General features: G+C 43.8%; 1 protein-coding gene across 16 annotated transcripts in view; it reads right to left on the bottom strand.

Moving 5' to 3' along the window:
• The window catches only part of ptprsa (protein tyrosine phosphatase receptor type Sa), a 219882-nt gene that overhangs the window by 6100 nt on the left and 193165 nt on the right, over positions 1–20617 (bottom strand). For 9 of the 16 annotated variants that reach the window (XM_072438689.1, XM_072438696.1, XM_072438705.1 and 6 more), the window contains 8 exons: positions 14480–14655; positions 13121–13240; positions 11575–11729; positions 10433–10718; positions 7306–7484; positions 6646–6772; positions 6424–6549; positions 3146–3300 (listed from right to left, as the gene is read on the bottom strand). In XM_072438689.1, the coding sequence (XP_072294790.1) occupies positions 3146–3300; positions 6424–6549; positions 6646–6772; positions 7306–7484; positions 10433–10718; positions 11575–11729; positions 13121–13240; positions 14480–14655 (1324 nt within the window). Of the gene's footprint in view, positions 1–3145; positions 3301–6423; positions 6550–6645; positions 6773–7305; positions 7485–10432; positions 10719–11574; positions 11730–13120; positions 13241–14479; positions 14659–20617 lie in introns of all 16 variants that reach the window. The other 7 variants (XM_072438688.1, XM_072438695.1, XM_072438691.1 and 4 more) reach the window with 1 other exon arrangement.

The raw sequence follows: 20617 nt of genomic DNA, 5'->3' as shown, positions 1-20617 counted from the left end.
TACGCTATACATTGTACTGTATCCTGTGCAGGTCAAAATTCTTAGGTTAGCAAATGTATACCAAGGCTCTAAATACAGATTTTTTTTTCGTACTCTCATGACAATTAGATATATATATATACATTTGGAAAGGATTTTAACAAGCTTATTTCAAGTTATCACTATGGGGTTTTGTTTGTAGAATTTTGAGGCATTTAATCCTTTCTGGAATAAGGAAAAAATGGAAAAAATGAAGCGCTGTGAATACATATATTCACATATATAAGTGATGTGTGGATTAGACGAGTGGCTTTGCTCCAGGTTGTGAGCAGCAGATCGAGCGCACATGAATCTGAACAGAAGCTGATTCTATTCTTCATTCTAACACATTTGTAACATAATAGGGCGACAAAGGAAATCACGACTATTAATGTGATTACTCGTACAATATGAACAAGGCGTGTTTGCTGCCGAGTGTAAATGCTTAAGGTAACATACATATAATTATTTCCACTTATCAAAGGAGCCTTCTCTTTCTTAACCGTGCTGCTCAATACAACCTATAGCGTAATGGGCCCTGGTCTCTTCCACCCATTACTTCTGCACCGCCGTTCTTTCCTCAATAAAAGGCCCTTTGGCTTTCAGACAGCTCTCTTCCTCTCCAATAACGGGCTCATAGAGGCGCGGAATAACTCAGTCTTATTGGAGCTTCCTTGACACGTCTTACAACCCCCATAAGGCCATCTAACAGGCGATGACATCATGGCTTTTTAACACACGGGGAGGTGACGTGACGTTCAGTGAGGTCATGGCGCCTGCGCCACAAGAGGGAACACTACTGGTACAGAAAAAAAAAGGTAAATCCAAATGATGTCCAATGAGGAGATGACATAATGTGCTAAGATATTTAAGACAAGTTAAGTTAAGTTGCTGGGGGATTTGTTGCGCCTTATCGCTTGTGGAAAACCCAGAGGTTCTCAAACTTTTCAGCTCTGGGGCACCCTTAAACGTATCCTTATGCTTTACGTTTACATTTAACTTAATAGGCCTTCTGAGGTTTACCTTGTGGGATAAAATACATACTGTAAAGCAGACATGAAGGTTTGAGTTCTGGTTTTCAAGCATTTTGGCCTCTTGCATGATAATTAAACTAGCCCAGTTTTGTTTTAAAGCTGTAAATCTCATATACAGAATTTCTTTGACGCCATTGCCGTTTTCTCTAAAACATATTGGTAGTGCTGCCCGATGGTTGAGTGGTTAAGACACAGCACACATATGCCAGGCTCCAAGTGCAGCCAGCCACAGTGTTGTGAGTTCAAATCCTGACTCCTGACAATTTACTGCATGTCCCCCCATCTCTCATCCCCCATTTCACTCTGTCCTTTCCTGTTGAATAAAAAAATGTATATATATATATATATATATATATATATATATATATATATATATATATATATATATATATATTGAAGCCTTAAGAACCTATAAACAGTCTCTGTATTGCTAAATGATGATAACTGTAAAGCAGAAAGACTGCTCCGATCTGCTCCTGTCTCTCCCTCTCTTCTCGTCAGGACAATCACAGTTATGGGAAGCAGGTTATGTGTCTTCTTCTGTTCATATCTAAAGGCAAAAATCCTTGCTGCACATTTAAAAATGCTGATCGATTGCGATGATCTGCGCAGCACGTATTAATTCAGACTTGCTCTCTGAGCTGTACTTCCCTGGTTCCTGGGATGTTTTATATGAAATAAAGTGTCAAAAAAGTACAAACTCCTCTGATGTGAGCTTTTGCTCTGCATTTCCCTCACTCAGGCTTATCACAAGCTCCCTGAGACACTGGAGACTTTTCCTGAGAAACTAAAACTATAAGACAGGAAATAGAGCTGAGTTCTGAAACAGAATCACTCATTTGTTGTCACCAATCAGCAACATTCAAAATGCAGGCATCATTTACTCACAACACACATTTTTCGGACAGTTTAAACAATCACTTGACAAAATAAAGGTTATTAGGCATTATTATTTGTCAAATGTAATTTATTTGGATTTTGGATTTAGATTTGGATTTAGATTACGGTTGCTAGGTAACAGTTGTGGAGTGTCCCATCTGCTGCTCATGTCCAATCAGGATGGAAAATTATGAACTGTGTTGTATAACTTGTCATATGCACTTAAAAATAAAATAAAAATCCAGAGCAGTTGACGACCAATAAGCTCGGCTGATGTAATTATGTTTTTAACCCAAAATAAATCTGTAGTGACTACATCTGAATAACTGCACATTGTTCTAGTAGTGTAAAGAGGAAAACTAGTGTTTTTAGACATCTGTTCCCTGTTTCACTACAAACCTGTAAAGAGGTAGTCACATTTTGTACTAAAGTGTTAGGTCTTTCAGCTCGTCAGGCCAAACAAAACATTGGCCTGAGCTAGAGATTGAAGGCCAATACTCATAGCAAGGATGATTATTTGTCTTTTTATTCTTGCACATGTTTGAGGTTTCTAGATTAAATTTAAGGACAAACTGTCCACAAGTGTAATGAAAAGATGATCTTTGCTATTCGTGTTTGCAGTTATGGTTAACTTACACCTGTCAACGAACGGTGTAAATAAACCCTTGCTCCTCCTATGCCTCTGCCATACAAAATAATCTATTCCTTTGAAATAAAAAATGAGGCCTTACTGGTGACCAATAACAAATACCACTGCTTATAAGGCTCCATCTTGTGCAGATAATGATGAAGGTTACCTTGAAAGCAGCACCGCATGCGATAAAAATGCATCATGAGCCCTGATCGTAAAACCCAAAAGAATGGCTGTATCATTTCATGTGCCGCCTCCTTGCAAATGCCAAGCCACATCTCGAGTCTTATCAATTATGGAGCAGATTGGCCTGTGGAGGTTGAGAGGTAGAGTACGGCGCAGGCGAAAACATGGGAGGGGAATATCTGATTATGCTGGTGGGGCTGCACAGCGGGAAGCGGGGCACTGCAAAACAACAGCCACCTCCGCAAGTGACTTCATCTTGCCCTCATGCATAAAGCCTTTAGGGCCTTTGACGCCCGGTTAAATATATCCCTTTGAGGAATATGGCATTTCAACTTTTAATGCCACAAGTTCATGTCTCGATGTGCGAGTTTGCACGCCGTCTGCAAAGTGTACTAACCTGCAGTGGACAGAGATTGGTCCGTCTTGTCCAAACTGTTCCTTGGTTTTATGAACTTGACCAATGAAATCGATGAATCCCTCTCCTGATTTGGGGACACCTTGCTCCGGCCAATCTGTGAACTGGAACTGTCTAACCGTTCTTGATTGACCGTCCTGCAAAACAAGGAGAAACACATTAGAAATACATGGAAATTTCAGAACGTTTTACAAAAGGAATGCTTCTGAAAAACTGAATCCGTTAGCCGTCGATTTGAAGAAATGTCTGTCCAAAATGCAGGTTGTAGCTTTCAAATGCAAAACTAACTGTATTTTTCGAACTACAAGTCGCACTTTTTGTCACAGTTTTGGCCGGGGTGCGACTTATACTTATATACTTATACACTTATACTTCGTCGCGACTTATATGTGATATTATTTGTTATTTTCACACTTGCAACCACATTTCATACTCCAGTGCAACTTATATATGTTTTTTTTCTTCTCTATTGTGCATTTTTTGGCTGGTGCGACTTATACTCCGGTACGACTTATAGTCCGAAAAATCCGGTACATTGACGTTACACTGCAATACATGTTACACATTTTCCAAACCTCCGAGCGCTATATTTGTTTTGCTTGCACTGCTGTGAGTTGGTGCGAGCAGCATGAGTTAAAGCTAATCGATAGTGTATCTGCCGTGACAAGCGTCTTCTCCCAGACACCATGTTGAATAGGATAATCCCGCCATTGGATCGATAGTGCTACCTGATGGATGAGCCGAATGAGTTGGGCAAAAAAGCCGCGAGAAGGCCGCACTAACACAGCCACAGAGAGACGGGATGATTCAAGTTGAAAACAGACGCTTGACATACTGACAGGCCACGAGGCGAAATGTCAGCTGGAGCAATTTATTCCAGTATTGATATTATTTTGTGCGACGGAGAGCAAAGCAATATCAATACTCTAATAAAGGCATTTTGTAATTACTGAAAAAAAAAACATCAAGTTTAAATTCAGAATATGTACCGGTATCTTAATTTATTTTTTCAATGTATTTGTGACTGGCTTCAAAGTATTGTAATAAGAATTGTTGACTAGTTCACTTGACTTATGTGACATACTACATTATTTTTTATTCTTTACTTTACTCTAATGTACATTGTTTTACATTTTTATAAACTGCATTGTGTTTTTACTTCATTACTTGTTTTAAATTGCGTTTTAAACACTGTAAAGCACTTTGAATTGCAGTTTGTATGAATTGTGCTTTATAAATAAATTTGATTTGATTTGATGTGCAATTAATTTTATAACTGATCTGACAGTCAAAGAGAACCAAAACTATTAAATCCAGTCAGAAATACATAAAAGGCGCACTATGTAACTTTTCAGGTGAGGGGCTTGTCACCTGCTTGTCTCCATCTTATCTTCTTGCTTTGCTATGAACGTTATTTTGAATTTTAATACTAAAATTACTGTGACAACCATTTCCTGTGAGCAGACCCGCCTCGCCACAGACTTGACTTGCCCTGCTTATCTTCACGGAGCTCTTTAGGGTTTATGCCATCTCCATGGAAACAAGCAGGTGGCAAACTAGAAAAACTACATTTGAGCATCTTTAAATTAACAAACAATAGAGCAAATTTACTCAATCAAAACTACACATTTAGAGTCTGTTTTAATGGATTTGTTTCTACAGTTGTAACGAGGGAAAAGTGGTATTTGCCGACATTGTGCATTTCTACGATAACATGTCTCTCATCCGAGTATCGAGAGCGTGAATGTCAGAGGCTACGCCAAAATCAGCCCGTTTGAAGAGTGCGTAAACCTGCTGCGTGTTTGCCAGCTGCTCTGTTTCAAGACGAGCCGTGCACATCACACAGCTGTGGCGTTCAGTAAATTACAGACTACAGTAAGCAACCTCTTTTGTTTCCCCGACTGTTTGCCTGTTAAAGGACTCGCTGCACGTTTGTCTTCTCCGGTGGGGGGATTAAAAAATTAAACGGGGGATGCGGAGACAATAACGCAACAAACCAACTGAAGAAAGAGAAAGACGGGGAGAATTTAACACACAACCTGAGGGGCAATGCTACCGTGTCAAATTGTGTGATTAAATACGTAACTGGCTCGCTGGATGTGAGCGTTGAGAGCTATTACTGCGCAAAAGCATGCAACGTTCACCGAAACACCAGTACAGCTCGAGAATGGAAATAAGCACATTTATCCTAATTTCAGTAGCGTTGACAAAGATTATCATTATTTTTTTTTATTTTATCGACCGTTTTTCTCTTTTAGCATACATTTTTAACTGATTATTTATGTTTTTATTTGCTTGTTTGGGGGATTTTATAGTGAACTGTGATTCTACGCATTTGTATTTTCATTTTAAGTCATTTGAACGCTTGTGCAAATTGTGCTCTACAAATAAATGTAGCTCTGTTTATTATTTCAAGATGTTTCTCACGTGATTCAATACGTTACTTCTTATTGCATATTCTTATTAGATAGATTACAGTTCAATGGTGAAAGAAAATTCTACTTAACCCATTGGCAAAGATCCTTCTTATTTTGAGCTGCATAAACTTGTAACTTGTCAGAAACGTCTTACATTCTACGTTGTAAGAGCAATTAAATCTCACACAGATTCATATTTGTCCTTTTAAGCTGTGCTATTATTTCTTCAATTAATCAAAAAATAAACCTTGCATGGTATTCTCAGTGCACCCATATGCACTGTTCTGTATATGTTCATAGTACTCATCAAATATTAAAATGTACACACATGATTAAATGAAGGGAAAACTCAATATCCCCGGGTCTACAGAGAAAGCAATGATTGGAAAGATAACATTGTTCGGCTCTTTCACACAGTATGCATGTTGGGTTGTCATATTGTAGCCACAGTATATACATGTGAGATCCTTTAAGAGCCTTTAGGTCCTCCTGGATTTCACGTATTTGTCCGACACATCTCACAAATGCTCTGTCACAGGTTCACTGCTTCTCAGACCTTTTAGCGCTTTAGCCTCCGCCACAGAAGAGCTGTGAAATGCAGGAGTCTAACTTAACAGTGGCTCTTGTTGTCAAATACAATGTTATTTTCATTGTATATTTTGTGTCAGATCATGACTTTCAGATTTTTTTCCCCTCCATTCAAAAGATTTTGTTTTAATTATGGCGACGGTCCTAATTTCTCATCAACCTGAAACCCATGGATACACAATATTATTACAATCATACACTTCTTGTCATTGTGTGCGTGGCATGTTTTGCATTGATGAGACTGGCTGGTCTTACCCTTGCGTCTGTGACCTTGAACTCCCTCAGGATGTACTGTGGCATGTTGTATTCAGCCATGGGATCCACCACAAAGTACTGGTATCTGGCTGAGCGCTCTGCTGGCCAGTACTGGTGGCACTTTTCCTGTTCAAGTAAAAAACAACAACAACAACATCATCATCATTTTCAAAGAATTTAAAGTCCACAGTCAGTCTGCACCATGGTTAAGCTGTATCTTACCCTTCCCATCTCTCTAAGTTTGGTCAACATGACTACGATGGTTGAGTTGTTCTCCCAGAGCATTCTCCAGAAGTCTTCTGTGGTCTCTGCTAGAGGCCCTTGTGTAGCGATATAAGCTCTTTGTTGTCTGCAGCAAAATAGCAATGCAAAAATACGTTACAATACAATGCAAAAACGTGATTTGTCCCGAGAGTACAGTTTGTTAAGGAGACATGTTTCTCCACGTACTACAGTATTAAACTATGACATAAGTAGATTTTGCCGTTTTACATTTCTTTCACTGTAAACCGCAATATTGATCTAAAGCGGCTTAATAAACGAAACAGGTCCACTGACTGTCAATGAACCTTCCTGTTGAAAACTGCAGAATGTTTTGAATTTTAAAAAGTGGGAAGGGAGGTAGGTGCATTTTTCTGAGCCTCAGTTGCAGGACAATACAGGAATAACTAAGAACATGTATCAATCAATCAAAATACAAGTTTGAGTAATGAGGAAACACCGCTGAGACAAGGTTAAAAGCTCATCTAAGTAGATTTAGCATAATATGTCTGTATCGATGAGCTTTAATAGGGGAAAAAGGCGAGGCGTGTGACAGAATTCCACACACAACAACATCGACTCGACACATACATCCATAAATTGAGCACATCTGCCTCGTACCTGTATCCATCTATGAAACTGGAGTTAATGTAGTCGGAGCCTTCCAAGCCTCTGATCGGCTGCAAACAGACACGCGTGGTCTCGTAGGGCATGATATTAACCAACCGATTCTTGAACTTGTTGCAGGGAAGGTTGGCACTGATGAAGCGCGACGTGTGGGCTTTGGAGTTAGCCAAACGCTGCAGGGGGGGGAAAGATGGAGAGATTGTGAGCAGGGTTTTAAGAATATAAAGGTAAGGGTAACAAAAATGGCGGCACAGCTCAAAACACGCAACATATATAGACGTAATAATCTTATCAAAAGTGTGGAATGGGAGGTGTGAGATGAAAGGGAAATGAAAAGAGCTGTTGCAATGAGGAATGCCAAGCGTGATGAACGCTGTGGAAGGCGAGTGCACAGTGAACATACAGAGATACGAATATACATGAAACAAAACATGTTCAATCTATGGTAGTCTGATGGGAATGGCATTTATTATATACATTTGCTGCTGTTGAGGTCTTGTTAGGTTGCATTTAATGACTGGGAAGATTTGACACAGAGAGACTAACGAGGCTGCAGATCAAGGAAACAGAAAAGACGTGAAAAAGTGGGTCATCTGCACCTTTGAATATGCCACTTTAATATGTGTGCATAAAATATGGTAGAGAATCGGCACAGCTCTATTCACAAAAGAAAATATCAAGTTTGCCAATTGAACGGTAAAAATGTTGACTTTTGGGTGGAATAATGAGAAGTCAGTCAAAGCCTCCCTCGAAAATGGAAGTCATGTTTTAGCCAAATTGAACAAGAACGTGAAAAAAAGCTAAACAACTGAAATACATTTTTCATTTCTGATAGTGCGAGGAGAATTGGAATGAAATACTGTATCAGTCACAACAGCTTTTCTATTCCCACAATCCCTTGCTAGTGTCCTCTCTTTGATCCATGTTTCACAAAGGTGGCCTGGCAGAGCTAAAAAAAACTAAACAAAAACCACACACCATGGAACACTGCAACTGGGAACGAGGAAATGTGCCAAACCTGGCAACGTGGCCACCATTTACAGCGCACTAGTCAAATGGGATTACCGGTACACTTAATGTGGCTTTGTAACAACAGGGATTTAGTGTGTGAATGTAATGTAAAAACATCACAGGATTATACAGTAATTTTAACGGAGAACAAAGAGGAAATAACAGTTTTGTTGGACTTCAGGGGTCATTTCTCATGGTCAGATGAATGCACAAATGCTGGTTGGTCAAACTAAAGATTTCTTGGCATCACTTTATAGTAAATACACCTTAATTAGCCTTAATAAATGCACAAATGGTGTATTAAGAATGATCCAGGCTTAGTAACTTGCAGTGCATTTTAGTAACTTGAGCCACAGACAAAGCAAGAATGAAATCTTTGTTCATACAACTAAAAGTGTAGTTATTAATTATTTCATATAACAAACAATTGCTGCGATAAATGTTTACAGATGATGAGCATGTACCAAAAGAGAAAATCCAAAACATGTTTAACTAGAACTGTGCAAATTTCAACCGCTTGCCAACACAAAAGAGATTTGAATCAAACTGTCACTTTAGAGACTCTTTAAAACAGAAATGATGAACGTCACCTAATTCTTTACAGATCCCCGAAGCCCCAGATGTTTTGTTTTGTTCGTGATGCGTTGCAAGTTCCACAAATATGACAGTAAGCGGTCCGTGTGACAAGATCGCCCCCGCCCTCCATCCGATCCGAACCGCATTTCCCAGCAGTCCCCCGCTTAACTCCGCACGACTCCATTTTCCCACCTGAGATCGCCGCCGCCCGCCCATCCGGTCCCCGCGGAGACCCATTCTGTCAGAACGCTTCCTAAGTGCCGCGTTAGCATACAGCCATTCCTTTGTTCATTAGCCAAACGTCCCTCCCTCCACTTGCCCCGCCATCCACCTCCATTTGTCATCATCAAGTATTAATTACTTCGCTCCCCAATCCTCATTCACACACGCCTCTTTCACTACCCGTGCAGCGCCGCGCACGTTATTAATCCCTGTTCCCGAGTCTGAACGCCGGCTCAGCATTACCCACGACGAGATTTCGTCACCGCTGTGCGCCGGTGATTTTTATAAAAAGAGTCAAAACACACCAGCGCTATTATTGTCTCTTGGCAGGGGGCTGCGCTGATGAATGGCGACGGCAACATGACGGATGATTCTCAAAGTGGCGAGCGCCCGTGCAGTCCAAGGTCAGCAGATATGAGCGGGAACGACGAGGGTGAGGTGTGTTTAAAAGTTGATGATTGTCGAGATCTTTAATGGAGATCTATGTAAACATTGTGCATGACTGTTTCTCTTGGCTTTACTGCTTTGTCAGGGTTTTTCCTGCAATACAGTAAATCCAGGACGCTTCCAGCCATTGTGAAATCCTTTGTCTTGTGCCCGCTGGATTAAACACGCGGTCTTTGCTTGAGCATATTATTCTTAATCCTAAAGAAATTAATTTTCAGGCCAATCATGAAAAGCTTTGATAATTCCTTTGCTTCTTTAAGGCAGAAATACTGTACAAAGTCTGTGTGAAATGAAGTGGGTCAAAGACAAGCTGTCTTTCTAGTGCTGCGCTGTGATCTCATTACCTGAAATGAACAAGTGAGCTGACAAATAACACGCCTTTAATCTATTTACCTGCAGCGGAAGGATAAGACATCTTGAGGAGAAGTGCCTTAATTTTAATTTTAATTTCACTGTGTTACAATTACTGTGAGAAAAAAACATCACAATTACTGAGTCCAAACTACTGTGAGATTTTGAGATCCCATCGTCTGACATGTTACTATGCTTCAAGTTTGTGAGCAGCTTTCTGAATGATTTAATGTGACAGCAAATGCCAGATAAAAAGTACTTTACATTTAGTGTTTGCTCTGTAGATTGAATTAAAAAGACTAATCGTTGCTTCTAAAATTGTGACCTGAACAATCGCGATCATTTTAACAATCTTATTAGTGAATATGTTAGACTCTCATTAACTGATGTATAGGCTCACTTATTTTGACAATGTATAAATGGAACCAAAATAATATGAACCTCCTTTTGCTGCGTATAAATAAAAGTACAACGGTATGAGATGAGTGTGAGTGGTGGGCACAGTGAAGCGTACCTTGAACTCTAGCTCCATGCCTGTCACATGCTCGCCGCTCTCCACCTGGGCCAGCTTTTGGATGTAGGAGTAGAGGCTCCGCGCCGCCACCTCCGTGTTCCCGCAGGCCACGGCCTCCAGCAGTGCGTCGTGAATGAAGCTGTACTGGTCCTCTGTCTGCACCATGTAGTTCCTCTGCGAGCGCATTAGCGTCACGTGACCATAAATGTCCACCGTCTTCTCGTGCTTGATGCGCTCCAACATGGCGTCGATGACAATGAAGCAGCCCGTCCGGCCCACGCCCGCGCTGTGGAGACAAACCGCTGTTGTTTATGTCTTTGACCGGATTGTCTAACAGGTTTAACGTACAGCTTATAATGCGCACAATTAGACAAAATGTTTACTTGTTCCCTAATACTGTAAATTGTGTACCACATCTAATAAAGTGTTAATAGGAGCTGAGTTATTCACAACTCAATAGTTATGTTGAGCATGTGTATTTTGAGATACACAATAATGATAGACTACATATATAATGCTAAGAAACCGTGTGGTATTTTGCATTCATCATATAGAAACAAGCTGGACTGAAATATATAACAGTAAAATAAAATATTTAGGGACAAACAACAACAAAGACGCAGGGAAAATTGTAAGCTATCAAATTTCACAGTTATTATCTTTTGTTTTGGAGTCACCGCGGCTGCGCTTTTTAAAAAGAAAGGTTTCAATTTGTATAAGCCCTTTGAGAAAAGTTGCTTGTAAAACTAGGGCGAGCGAAAATAAGATAGAAGGGGATTACTGAGAGCCTTTTGACAATGAAAGTAGGAAGGCAAAATATGCCTTGAAGAAAAAAGATGATGTGGTCGATGAAGAAAAGAAAAGGATGACTGGAAGAATAGAAGCATGTGTTGGAATAATGTGTGTTACATAATGCGTGGCAGCCATTTTCCTCATGGCCACGCTCACACAAACACTTGGAGAGGAAAGGAGACCCTTTGAAGTGTAGGTTAGCCTTCATGTTTACCCTTAAGTCAGGCAAAACCACAGCGGTGCAATGCAAGAGCCCTCAAAGCACAGGAGCTGCCCTACTTATAGCCATAAACACATTAGCATTGTAATAAAAAGCCATGTTGGTTAATGAACTGAAGGCAGAGACTGACCTGCAGTGGGCGATGATCGGGCCGGCATCCGGAGGGTTACAGGTCTTCACTCTGCGGAGGAAGGCCAGGAACGGGGTGGGGTACTCGGGCACGCCATGGTCAGGCCACGCTGTGAACTGGAACTGCCGCACCTCGCGCTTTTCACTGGAACCATTCTGGAGTGAGAAAATAAGACTCCTGGTCATGATGGGTATTTTTAGAGTTAGCGCTGTATGTATGATGAAACAGTGCTTATGTTAATGTTACTGGCCAAATGGTTATGCACAAGTGAAACCCATAGAAACGCCCAAGACTAAGTAGAGTTCAGTTTTAAAATAGATATAATTTTTATTTAAGCTCCATATTTTTCAATATATAAAAACATTTAAATCTATAGTGTGCTGGCTCGTATATGTCAGCGCTGTAATGTTCCTGCAGCTCGGAGACTCTCAAGATACATGCAACCCTCACATTACACAGCGGTCTGCCCCCCCCCCCCTCTAACTCAACTCTTGATGTACCAAAGATATGAGCAGATCCAGGAGAAGAGGATAAGAAGAAAGAAATCTCTTGCATCTTTTGGTCGTCCTCTCTTGCCTCAGAAGATCCTCTAATGGAGGTACTGTTTGCATTTCAATGCAGTGCTTCTGCTGCTCTAGCAAGAGAGTTTCTCTCCTTTCTGAATAAATGAGTGTGGTAATTAAAAGCAAACTGACCTAGATCCTATTTTCCCTTATTTTTGACATCCCTGTTTTAGAGTTAAGGAAGAGGTTTGTTTGTAATTGGTGCTTGGATGGTGTTGTTTTCTCCTTAAATTTGTGGAGGATTTAGATGTGGAACATTCTGCCTGAGTGCACAGCATACATGCATAATATAAAAGCATATCATGGCTGCTTCGGCACAATTGCACTGTCTGTTTGTGCTGCAGATGTACATTGAAAACAGGTCAGCTGGAACCAACAGCACTGGTGGAGGTAAAGACAAGCCTAAAGAGAACTGGGGTGGATTCTGGCTGAGAATAAATGAAGGGAAGTCAACCAGATAGTAAGGATTCTTGTGGTGAAATGCTTTGCTTTTATGTTCCCTGATGTAGTACGTGCATATGCAGCTTGCATATGCTGTGCTGACCTTGTATATAAACAACTTATTCCTATAAAATGTACTTATGCAAAGCTTGAGAATATGTGTGTTCTGAAGTCAGTGTCTTTGCTGTGTTCAGATGTGTGCTATTGTGTGAAAGTGTGTGTGTACAGCCACAGAAGACGGAGAGCCGTCTGCCAATTATGTATATTGAGTTTCTTTTCTGCTCACTTTACCTAAGTGCTCCAATTTGGCAGGGCCACATAAACAGATGATCTATTGAGGAGCGGGAGAACAAGCTGAACAAGGTAAAAGACAAGGACAGTGGACAGTGGCTGAGAGGAGTTGTCCAAGTACAGTAGTATGCAGCGAATGTCTGAAAGCGAATGTCTGAAAAACATCTCCATTATGTGTAAAAAGCCCTTATGACACAAAAAAGGGAGTAAGGCAGTATATATGCGTGTGTGTGCTTACGGATGAAGCTTACCTTGTGTAAGGAGAAAGTGCGAACGCAGAAAGTGGCCAATTCTATGGTATCCAGAAGTGTCACTTGTGTCATTCCATAGGTTTCCGTGGCCCTACTCGGCCAGTACTGGTCACATTTAATCTACACGAAAAGAAGATTATTAGTTGACATTTTCTTTCTTTTGTCTGGATGCAAATCAGAGGGGGAGACTAACAGTTAAAGCCACACCCTGAGTTAGTGTCTGTTCATACTGACTGCTGCAATGTGGCAATTTGAGTACTTTCTTAAAACTAGGGCAATTTTATGTTGGAAAATCCAGGTTGCAGGCGTCACCAGAATACTACCTCACCAGTTTTCTAATGCTCTTACAGCCTGCAATATGCAATATTAATGTGATTCATAGTGTGGGTGTAGCTCCATCTTGAATGAATATCGCGTTCTTAGCATGCAAGCCCTTCCTCTTCGCAGCGAGGCGTACAGTTCTACATCTGAGAGACAACACCTGCTTTTGCCCGTCTCTCCCTCCCCGCTGTCAGCGCACCTAATAAAGCCTCAGTCTATACGAGCAGTGACGGACCGGCGGACATGTGATGAGATGTGACAGCCAGTGAAGGAGACGTGCTTCTCCACCCGGCTCTCACTCCCATTTCCTGCTCCGGCTGACACTCAAGTTCAGCTGCGCGCTAATCCTGATCGCGTTTGACAGCAGGGGAACGCGCATGCCACGAGCCGGGATAGGTAAACAATGGGGCGAGGCGTCAGGAGGCGTGGGGAAGATGAGCGGAGACAACTAGGGGGAATGAGCCTGATGTTGACACACGTTGGCTTTGACAGAAGGACACCACGCGCTTAGCTTTTGACACTTAGACAAGCACAATATGGAAAGTGAAGGGATATCGTGGTTTGGCAAAGTGGTTGTGAACGTCTTGTAAAAGAAATTATTACACGTGCAGTGGAGATGAACTATCCTATGAATTAGGTTCTGACGTGGTAAATAACGAGGCACGTCTAATAGCAGGAATACTTTATCCACCTGTCATATGTTGAGCCTTTACCTCCTAACTACAAAAGTGGTGTATTTTTGTAGATATAGGTGGCGTGAGATGCTTCCTTGTTCAATTTCACTTTGAATAAAATGTATTTTGCACACAACAGATGGATGTGGGAGACACTTGTCACAGCTATTTCAGTCTCTATAGCACATTTTGAAGATGGGGAATGGGGGTATTAATTTTCCTTGTATAAATTAATTTGAATATTTCCTTTTCTGAATCATACCACATGCCACTTTCTTTTATTTTGCATTCCACCACTGTCTTTGAGCTCAACAGCAGCACATCTTGTTTTGTGAGCAGTGATGTAACGTGTGATGCCACCTACCCGTGACTTCTCCTCCAGCCTGGTCATCATAACCACAGTGGCGGCCCTCTGCTCCCACACCATCCTCCAGAAGTCACCAAACGTCTCGGGCAGAGGGCCCTGGGTGGCGATGTAGGCGTTCTGCTTTCTGTAGCCGTCAATGTAGTTGGCGTTGATATAATCGCTGCCTGTGATCCCTGCTGAGCAAAAAGCAAAGGTTAGTCCATGTTTTTTTTTTTTAGACTGACAGCATTTTGTTTAGTGTCAACCGCCTTAACAATTCCCACTATTCACACGCTTGCACTGGTATCCAATCAAGGGAGGTGTAAGAATTCAAGGCTGAAAAATATTTTTCACACCATTTTCTGTTAAAATGGGTGAAAATTGGCAAGAGGAAATTTGTTAAAACTAAGATTGTCCAGAGAGTTTAGGGCAAAGTGAGATCGTAGTGTGATTGTTTAACTGCAGACTATTTGCTAGAGAGTGAAACAGGGATATTGTAATTAGATTGTAAAATGCACATCAACAGAAGTAAAAAACAACAACAAAACAATACAAAAGAGTCAATGTACTGGTCTGGTATAGCAAAACTAAAAAGATCTACTGGTACTAGATTAGGGATACATTATGTTATAAATGAAAAACTCCCAGTAATAAATAAAATGTAGCATCAAAAGAGAGCGTAAGCATGTATTTAAACCCAAATTCATCTGATTGTGTTTGTTTCTATTACCGGTACATGATGGAAAGTTTATTGTTTATTGTTGGTCTCCACAAATTGCTCTCTCATATAAATTCACCCAACTCGACTCACTTTCCGATCTGCACAAAACCATGGTGAATCCCCATAGTTTATTGGTCCAATTTGTTCCCTTTACAGCATTCTTTGGTGCAGCTCTATCATGTTCCTCTCCTCCTCCCTGAGCTAAGGTTGCCTGTCGATTTGGCACAGCAGCTGTATCTGATTTAGCTCCACGGCTGGGGAGCACTCACCGAGCGGCGACAGAGAGGAGTAAATCAGCCTCAGCCAGTGGGTCTTACTGTTGCTCTGCTCCTGCCACCAAAGGCCGCCACACACAGCTCCGACACAGCCAATCCACAGATAAGGAACCCCTCTGCTTTTAAAGAAGGCGAATGAGTGTGTGAAATCTGACTGCATGTAGCTATATCAAAGTGCTTCTAGGTATCCTTTAATGTTTCTAATGCACTTGCAAAAGCCGGAACGTGTAGTTGCTTGTAAGGTTCTCTTTTGGTTCGCTGGTGATCAAAAGAGAAGCAGCTTTTATTCCCATCATGTGGTCCCAAACTGTCATCACGCTTTAATCTAGCGCTCGGGAAAAAGTTAGCACACTTGAAGCTACAAAGCGAGAGGCCTGGAATGACTGCGCTGCGCTGCCATGATCCCACAAAGAATTCTGAGATCCGGTCAGTCAAAAGGGATTTGGAGGTGAGGCCAGGACAATGTGGAACCAGATAAGGAAGAATGAAATAGTGTATCAATATTTTGGGGGGATTTTACAGAGAATTTTACAGAGAATTGTAGGTTTGATGTGCTTCAAGTCCTCCCACTTCTTAAACACCTGTCACTTTAACTAATTTAATCACTCACTCACTGCACAGTTCACTTTCTGCACTACATCTGTAAATTCAACTGTACATTTTGTGTACATAGTAAGTCTACATTTTCTGATTCTTATTCAGAATAATCGGATAATTACAATCCACCAGCTATGTGTTAAAACATGTCTGTTAATGTTAAGGTTGAGGTACAATTCAATAAAAATTGACTGTAAAATGTAAAAATTGAACAAAAAATGCAGAAATATCCATCTTGTTTGGACATTTTTAGCATTTTGACAGTTGTTTTAGACAATAGACTAGACAATATACTTTAGATCCTAATTTTGCTTCTTTCTTCAAAACTATAAATATTAACTCATTGGCTTTAAATATTGCCCACCTAATGCAGAACTTGTTGTACTGTAGTAGTTTAACTTTTGGCAATCATATCTATTTTCTTGGCTCGTACCCAGCCTAAACTACCCAAAGTAAAAAGAGTACGGTATGTAAGAGTAGTTTGTCAGAGTGATCTGGCTCTGTAAAACGCTATAACGCTGTCTTAGTAAACAAGATAATGTGCAATAATAGTTTGTCTAACAGCGAACATCTGACAGCGATAAGGCACTTCATCAGCTGTCTTCATTTAACCAAACTTCACTCTTCCTCCCCTGTCAAGGACTCCTGCCTTGGCTTCATCTGCACTCGCCAGGCACGTCCCCTCTCTGACTGGCAGTTCCTCACTCCAGCGACAGACAATGAAACACTTGACTGAGCTAATTTGAGAGAGAGGAGAAGATGCATAGAGGACAACAAGCCAGGTGGAGAGGCAAAGTGAGATAGCGTGTAGGGGAAAAGAAAAAATTATTAAAGTTGAAATGGAAATAAGGAGGAAAGGAGAGAATAGAGAGGCAAATGTAATTAAAACGGATACCACGTCTCGCAATTCGACTGCGGTGCCTTAGTCATAGCTAAGTGAACAGAGAATGGCGGAGTGCATGAATTGTTCTACTGCTGCGACTAATGGCAAAATCACTGCAGTGTAAAATAGAAATTTCAGACTTGATTAATTTATGTATTTATGGACGAGGTCGCGTTTTTCCTTCTTCTCCTAAGGATAATTTGGTTAAACGTGTTGTTGCGCTCTCAAATTGGCCCAGCGTTTGTGGAAAGCTGGTGGAGGCACTCAAAGGGGGGAAGAACAGAAGAGTTGGGAATCAGGAGTTGTACTGTATGTGGAGCGACGCTGCGAGAACAATGTCATCGCTGAAGGCTGACTCTTGCTCACGGTGTCACGGGGGATTTGGGAGTGACTGGGAGAGCTCCGAGGATGTGAGATATTTAGTGCAGTAAAAGACTTGTACTAGCTTTGATGAGACGACTGGGATGTCGCAAAAGCGTAATGTATCCAACTACTACTACTACTACTTTTACTGGAGAGCCTGCAATATAGAATACTGTTTGAAAAAGTGAAGAATGACTTATTTCTATTGTTAGAATTATTATTATTATAGTGTTTATTTACAGAGGAATTTATATTTTGTTGACTGTGGTCATATTTTCCTCCTCCTTGAACCGACACCTTAACGTGGTGGAGGGGTTTGAGTGCCCGAATGATCCCGGGAGCTATGTTGTCGGGGGCTTCATGCCCCTGGTAGGGTCTCCCAAGGCAAACAGGTCCTAGGTGACGGGTCAGACAAAGATCGGTTCAGAAGCCTCTTATGACGACGACACAATCAAGGCAGTTCACGTCGCCCGGATCGGCGTCACCGGGGCCCCATCCTGGAGCCAGGCCTGGGATGGGTGCTCCATGGCGAGCGCCTGGTGGCCGGGTCTTACCCCACGGGGCCCGGCCGGGCACAGCCCGAAAGAGCGACGTGGGGCCGCCCTCCCGTGGGCCCACCACCCGCAGGAGGATCCATAAGGGGCCGGTGCAGAGAGATCTGGGCGGCAGTCGACGGCAGGGGCCTCGGCGACCAGATCTCCAGACACAGAGACTAACTCTGGGGACATGGAATGTCACCTCGCTGGGGGGGAAAGAGCCTGAGCTTGTGCGGGAGGTTGAGCGATACCGACTAGATATAGTCGGCCTCACCTCCACGCACAGTTTGGGCTCTGGAACCCATCTCCTCGAGAGGGGCTGGACGCTCCACTTCTCTGGTGTTGCCCGCGGGGAGAGGCGGCGGGCTGGTGTGGGCTTGCTGATAGCCCCTCAGCTCAGCCGCCACGTGTTGGAGTTTACCCCGGTGAACGAGAGGGTCGCGTCCCTCCGCCTTCGGGTGGGGGACAGGTCTCTCACTGTTGTGGCGGCCTACGGGCCGAACAGCAGTGCAGAGTACCCGGCCTTCTTGGAGTCCTTGGGAGGGGTACTGGACAGTGCACCGACCGGGGACTCCGTTGTTCTACTGGGGGACTTCAACGCCCACGTGAGCAATGACAGTGACACCTGGAGAGGGGTGATCGGGAAGAACGGCTTCCCCGATCTGAACCCGAGCGGTGTTCAGTTATTGGACTTCTGTGCTAGCCACGGATTGTCCATAACGAACACCATGTTCAAGCACAAGGGTGTCCATCAGTGCACGTGGCACCAGGACACCCTAGGCCGGAGGTCAATGATCGACTTAGTTGTCGTGTCATCAGACCTCCGGCCGCGTGTCTTGGACACTCGGGTGAAGAGAGGGGCAGAGTTGTCAACCGATCACCACCTGGTGGTGAGTTGGATCCGCTGGCGGAGGAGGAAGCCGGACAGACTTGGCAGACCCAAGCGCATTGTGAGGGTCTGTTGGGAACGTCTAGTGGAGCCCTCTATCAGTAGGGTATTCAACTCGCACCTCCGGGAGAGCTTCTCCCATGTCCCGGGGGAGGCTGGGGACATTGAGTCCGAGTGGACCATGTTCTCCGCCTCCATTGTTGATGCGGCTGCTCGGAGCTGTGGTCGCAAGGTCTCCGGTGCCTGTCGTGGCGGCAACCCCCGAACCCGGTGGTGGACACCGGAAGTAAGGGATGCCGTCAGACTAAAGAAGGAGGCCTATCAGGCCACTCTGGCTTGTAGGTCTCCGGAGGTCATCGACGGGTATCGGCAGGCCAAGCGAGCTCGCTTGGCCTGCCGAGAGGCAAAAACCCGGGCCTGGGAGGAGTTCGGGGAGGCCATGGAGGAGGACTATCGGTCGGCACCAAAGAAATTCTGGCAAACCGTCCGGCGCCTCAGGAAGGGGAAGCAGTGTCTCACAAACACCGTTTACGGTGCGGGTGGAGGCCTGCTGACCTCGACTGGGGATGTCGTCGGACGGTGGAAGGAATACTTTGAGGATCTCCTTAATCCCTCAGTCACGTCTACTGAAGAGGAAGTAGAGACCGGGGACTCGGAGGCTGGCTCATCCATCACCCAAGCTGAAGTCACTGAGGTTGTTCGCAAACTCCTCGGTGGCAGGGCTCCGGGGGTGGATGAGATCCGCCCTGAGTACCTAAAGTATCTGGATGTTGTAGGACTGTCTTGGTTGACACGTCTCTGCAACATCGCGTGGCGTTCGGGGACCGTGCCTCTGGACTGGCAGACCGGGGTGGTGGTCCCTCTGTTCAAGAAGGGGGACCGGAGGGTGTGTTCCAACTACAGAGGGATCACACTCCTCAGCCTCCCGGGTAAGGTCTATTCCAAGGTACTGGAGAGGAGAATCCGACCGATAGTCGAACCTCGGATTCAGGAGGAGCAGAGTGGTTTTCGTCCCGGTCGTGGAACACTGGACCAGCTCTATACCCTCCATCGGGTGCTCGAGGGTTCATGGGAGTTTGCCCAACCAGTCCACATGTGCTTTGTGGATCTGGAGAAGGCTTTTGACCGTGTCCCTCGGGGTGTCCTTTGGGGGGTGCTCCGGGAGTACGGGGTCCGGGGCCCTTTGCTCAGGGCTGTCCGGTCCCTGTGTGACCGGAGCAGGAGCTGTGTTCGCATTGCCGGCAGTAAGTCAGACCTGTTCCCAGTGCATGTTGGACTCCGCCAGGGCTGCCCTGTGTCACCGGTTCTGTTCATAATTTTTATGGACAGAATTTCTAGGCGCAGTCAGGGGTCGGAGGGGGTCCGGTTTGGGGACCACAGGATCTCATCTCTGCTGTTTGCAGACGATGTTGTCCTGATGGCTCCATCAAACCCGGACCTGCAACATGCACTGGGACGGTTTGCAGCCGAGTGTGAAGCGGCTGGGATGAGAATCAGCACCTCCAAATCCGAGGCCATGGTTCTCGACCGGAAAAAGGTGGCTTGCCCTCTCCAGGTGGGTGGGGTGTCCTTTGCCCCAAGTGGAGGAGTTCAAGTATCTCGGGGTCTTGTTCACGAGTGAGGGAAGGATGGAGCGTGAGATCGACAGGCGGATCGGTGCAGCGGCTGCAGTGATGCAGTCGCTGCATCGGACCGTTGTGGTAAAGAGGGAGCTGAGCCGAAAGGCAAAGCTCTCTATTTACCGGTCGGTCTACGTTCCTACCCTCACCTATGGTCATGAGCTTTGGGTAGTGACCGAAAGAACAAGATCGCGGATACAAGCGGTCGAAATGAGTTTCCTCCGCCGGGTGGCTGGGCGCTCCCTTAGAGATAAGGTGAGGAGCTCGGCCACA

Source organism: Eucyclogobius newberryi, unplaced genomic scaffold, assembly GCF_026437365.1.
Source record: "Eucyclogobius newberryi isolate DKJ021-1_F unplaced genomic scaffold, fEucNew1.0.hap1 SCAF_9, whole genome shotgun sequence".
Taxonomy (NCBI): Eukaryota; Metazoa; Chordata; class Actinopteri; order Gobiiformes; family Gobiidae; genus Eucyclogobius; species Eucyclogobius newberryi.
This window is presented reverse-complemented; position numbering and strand designations above follow the sequence as displayed.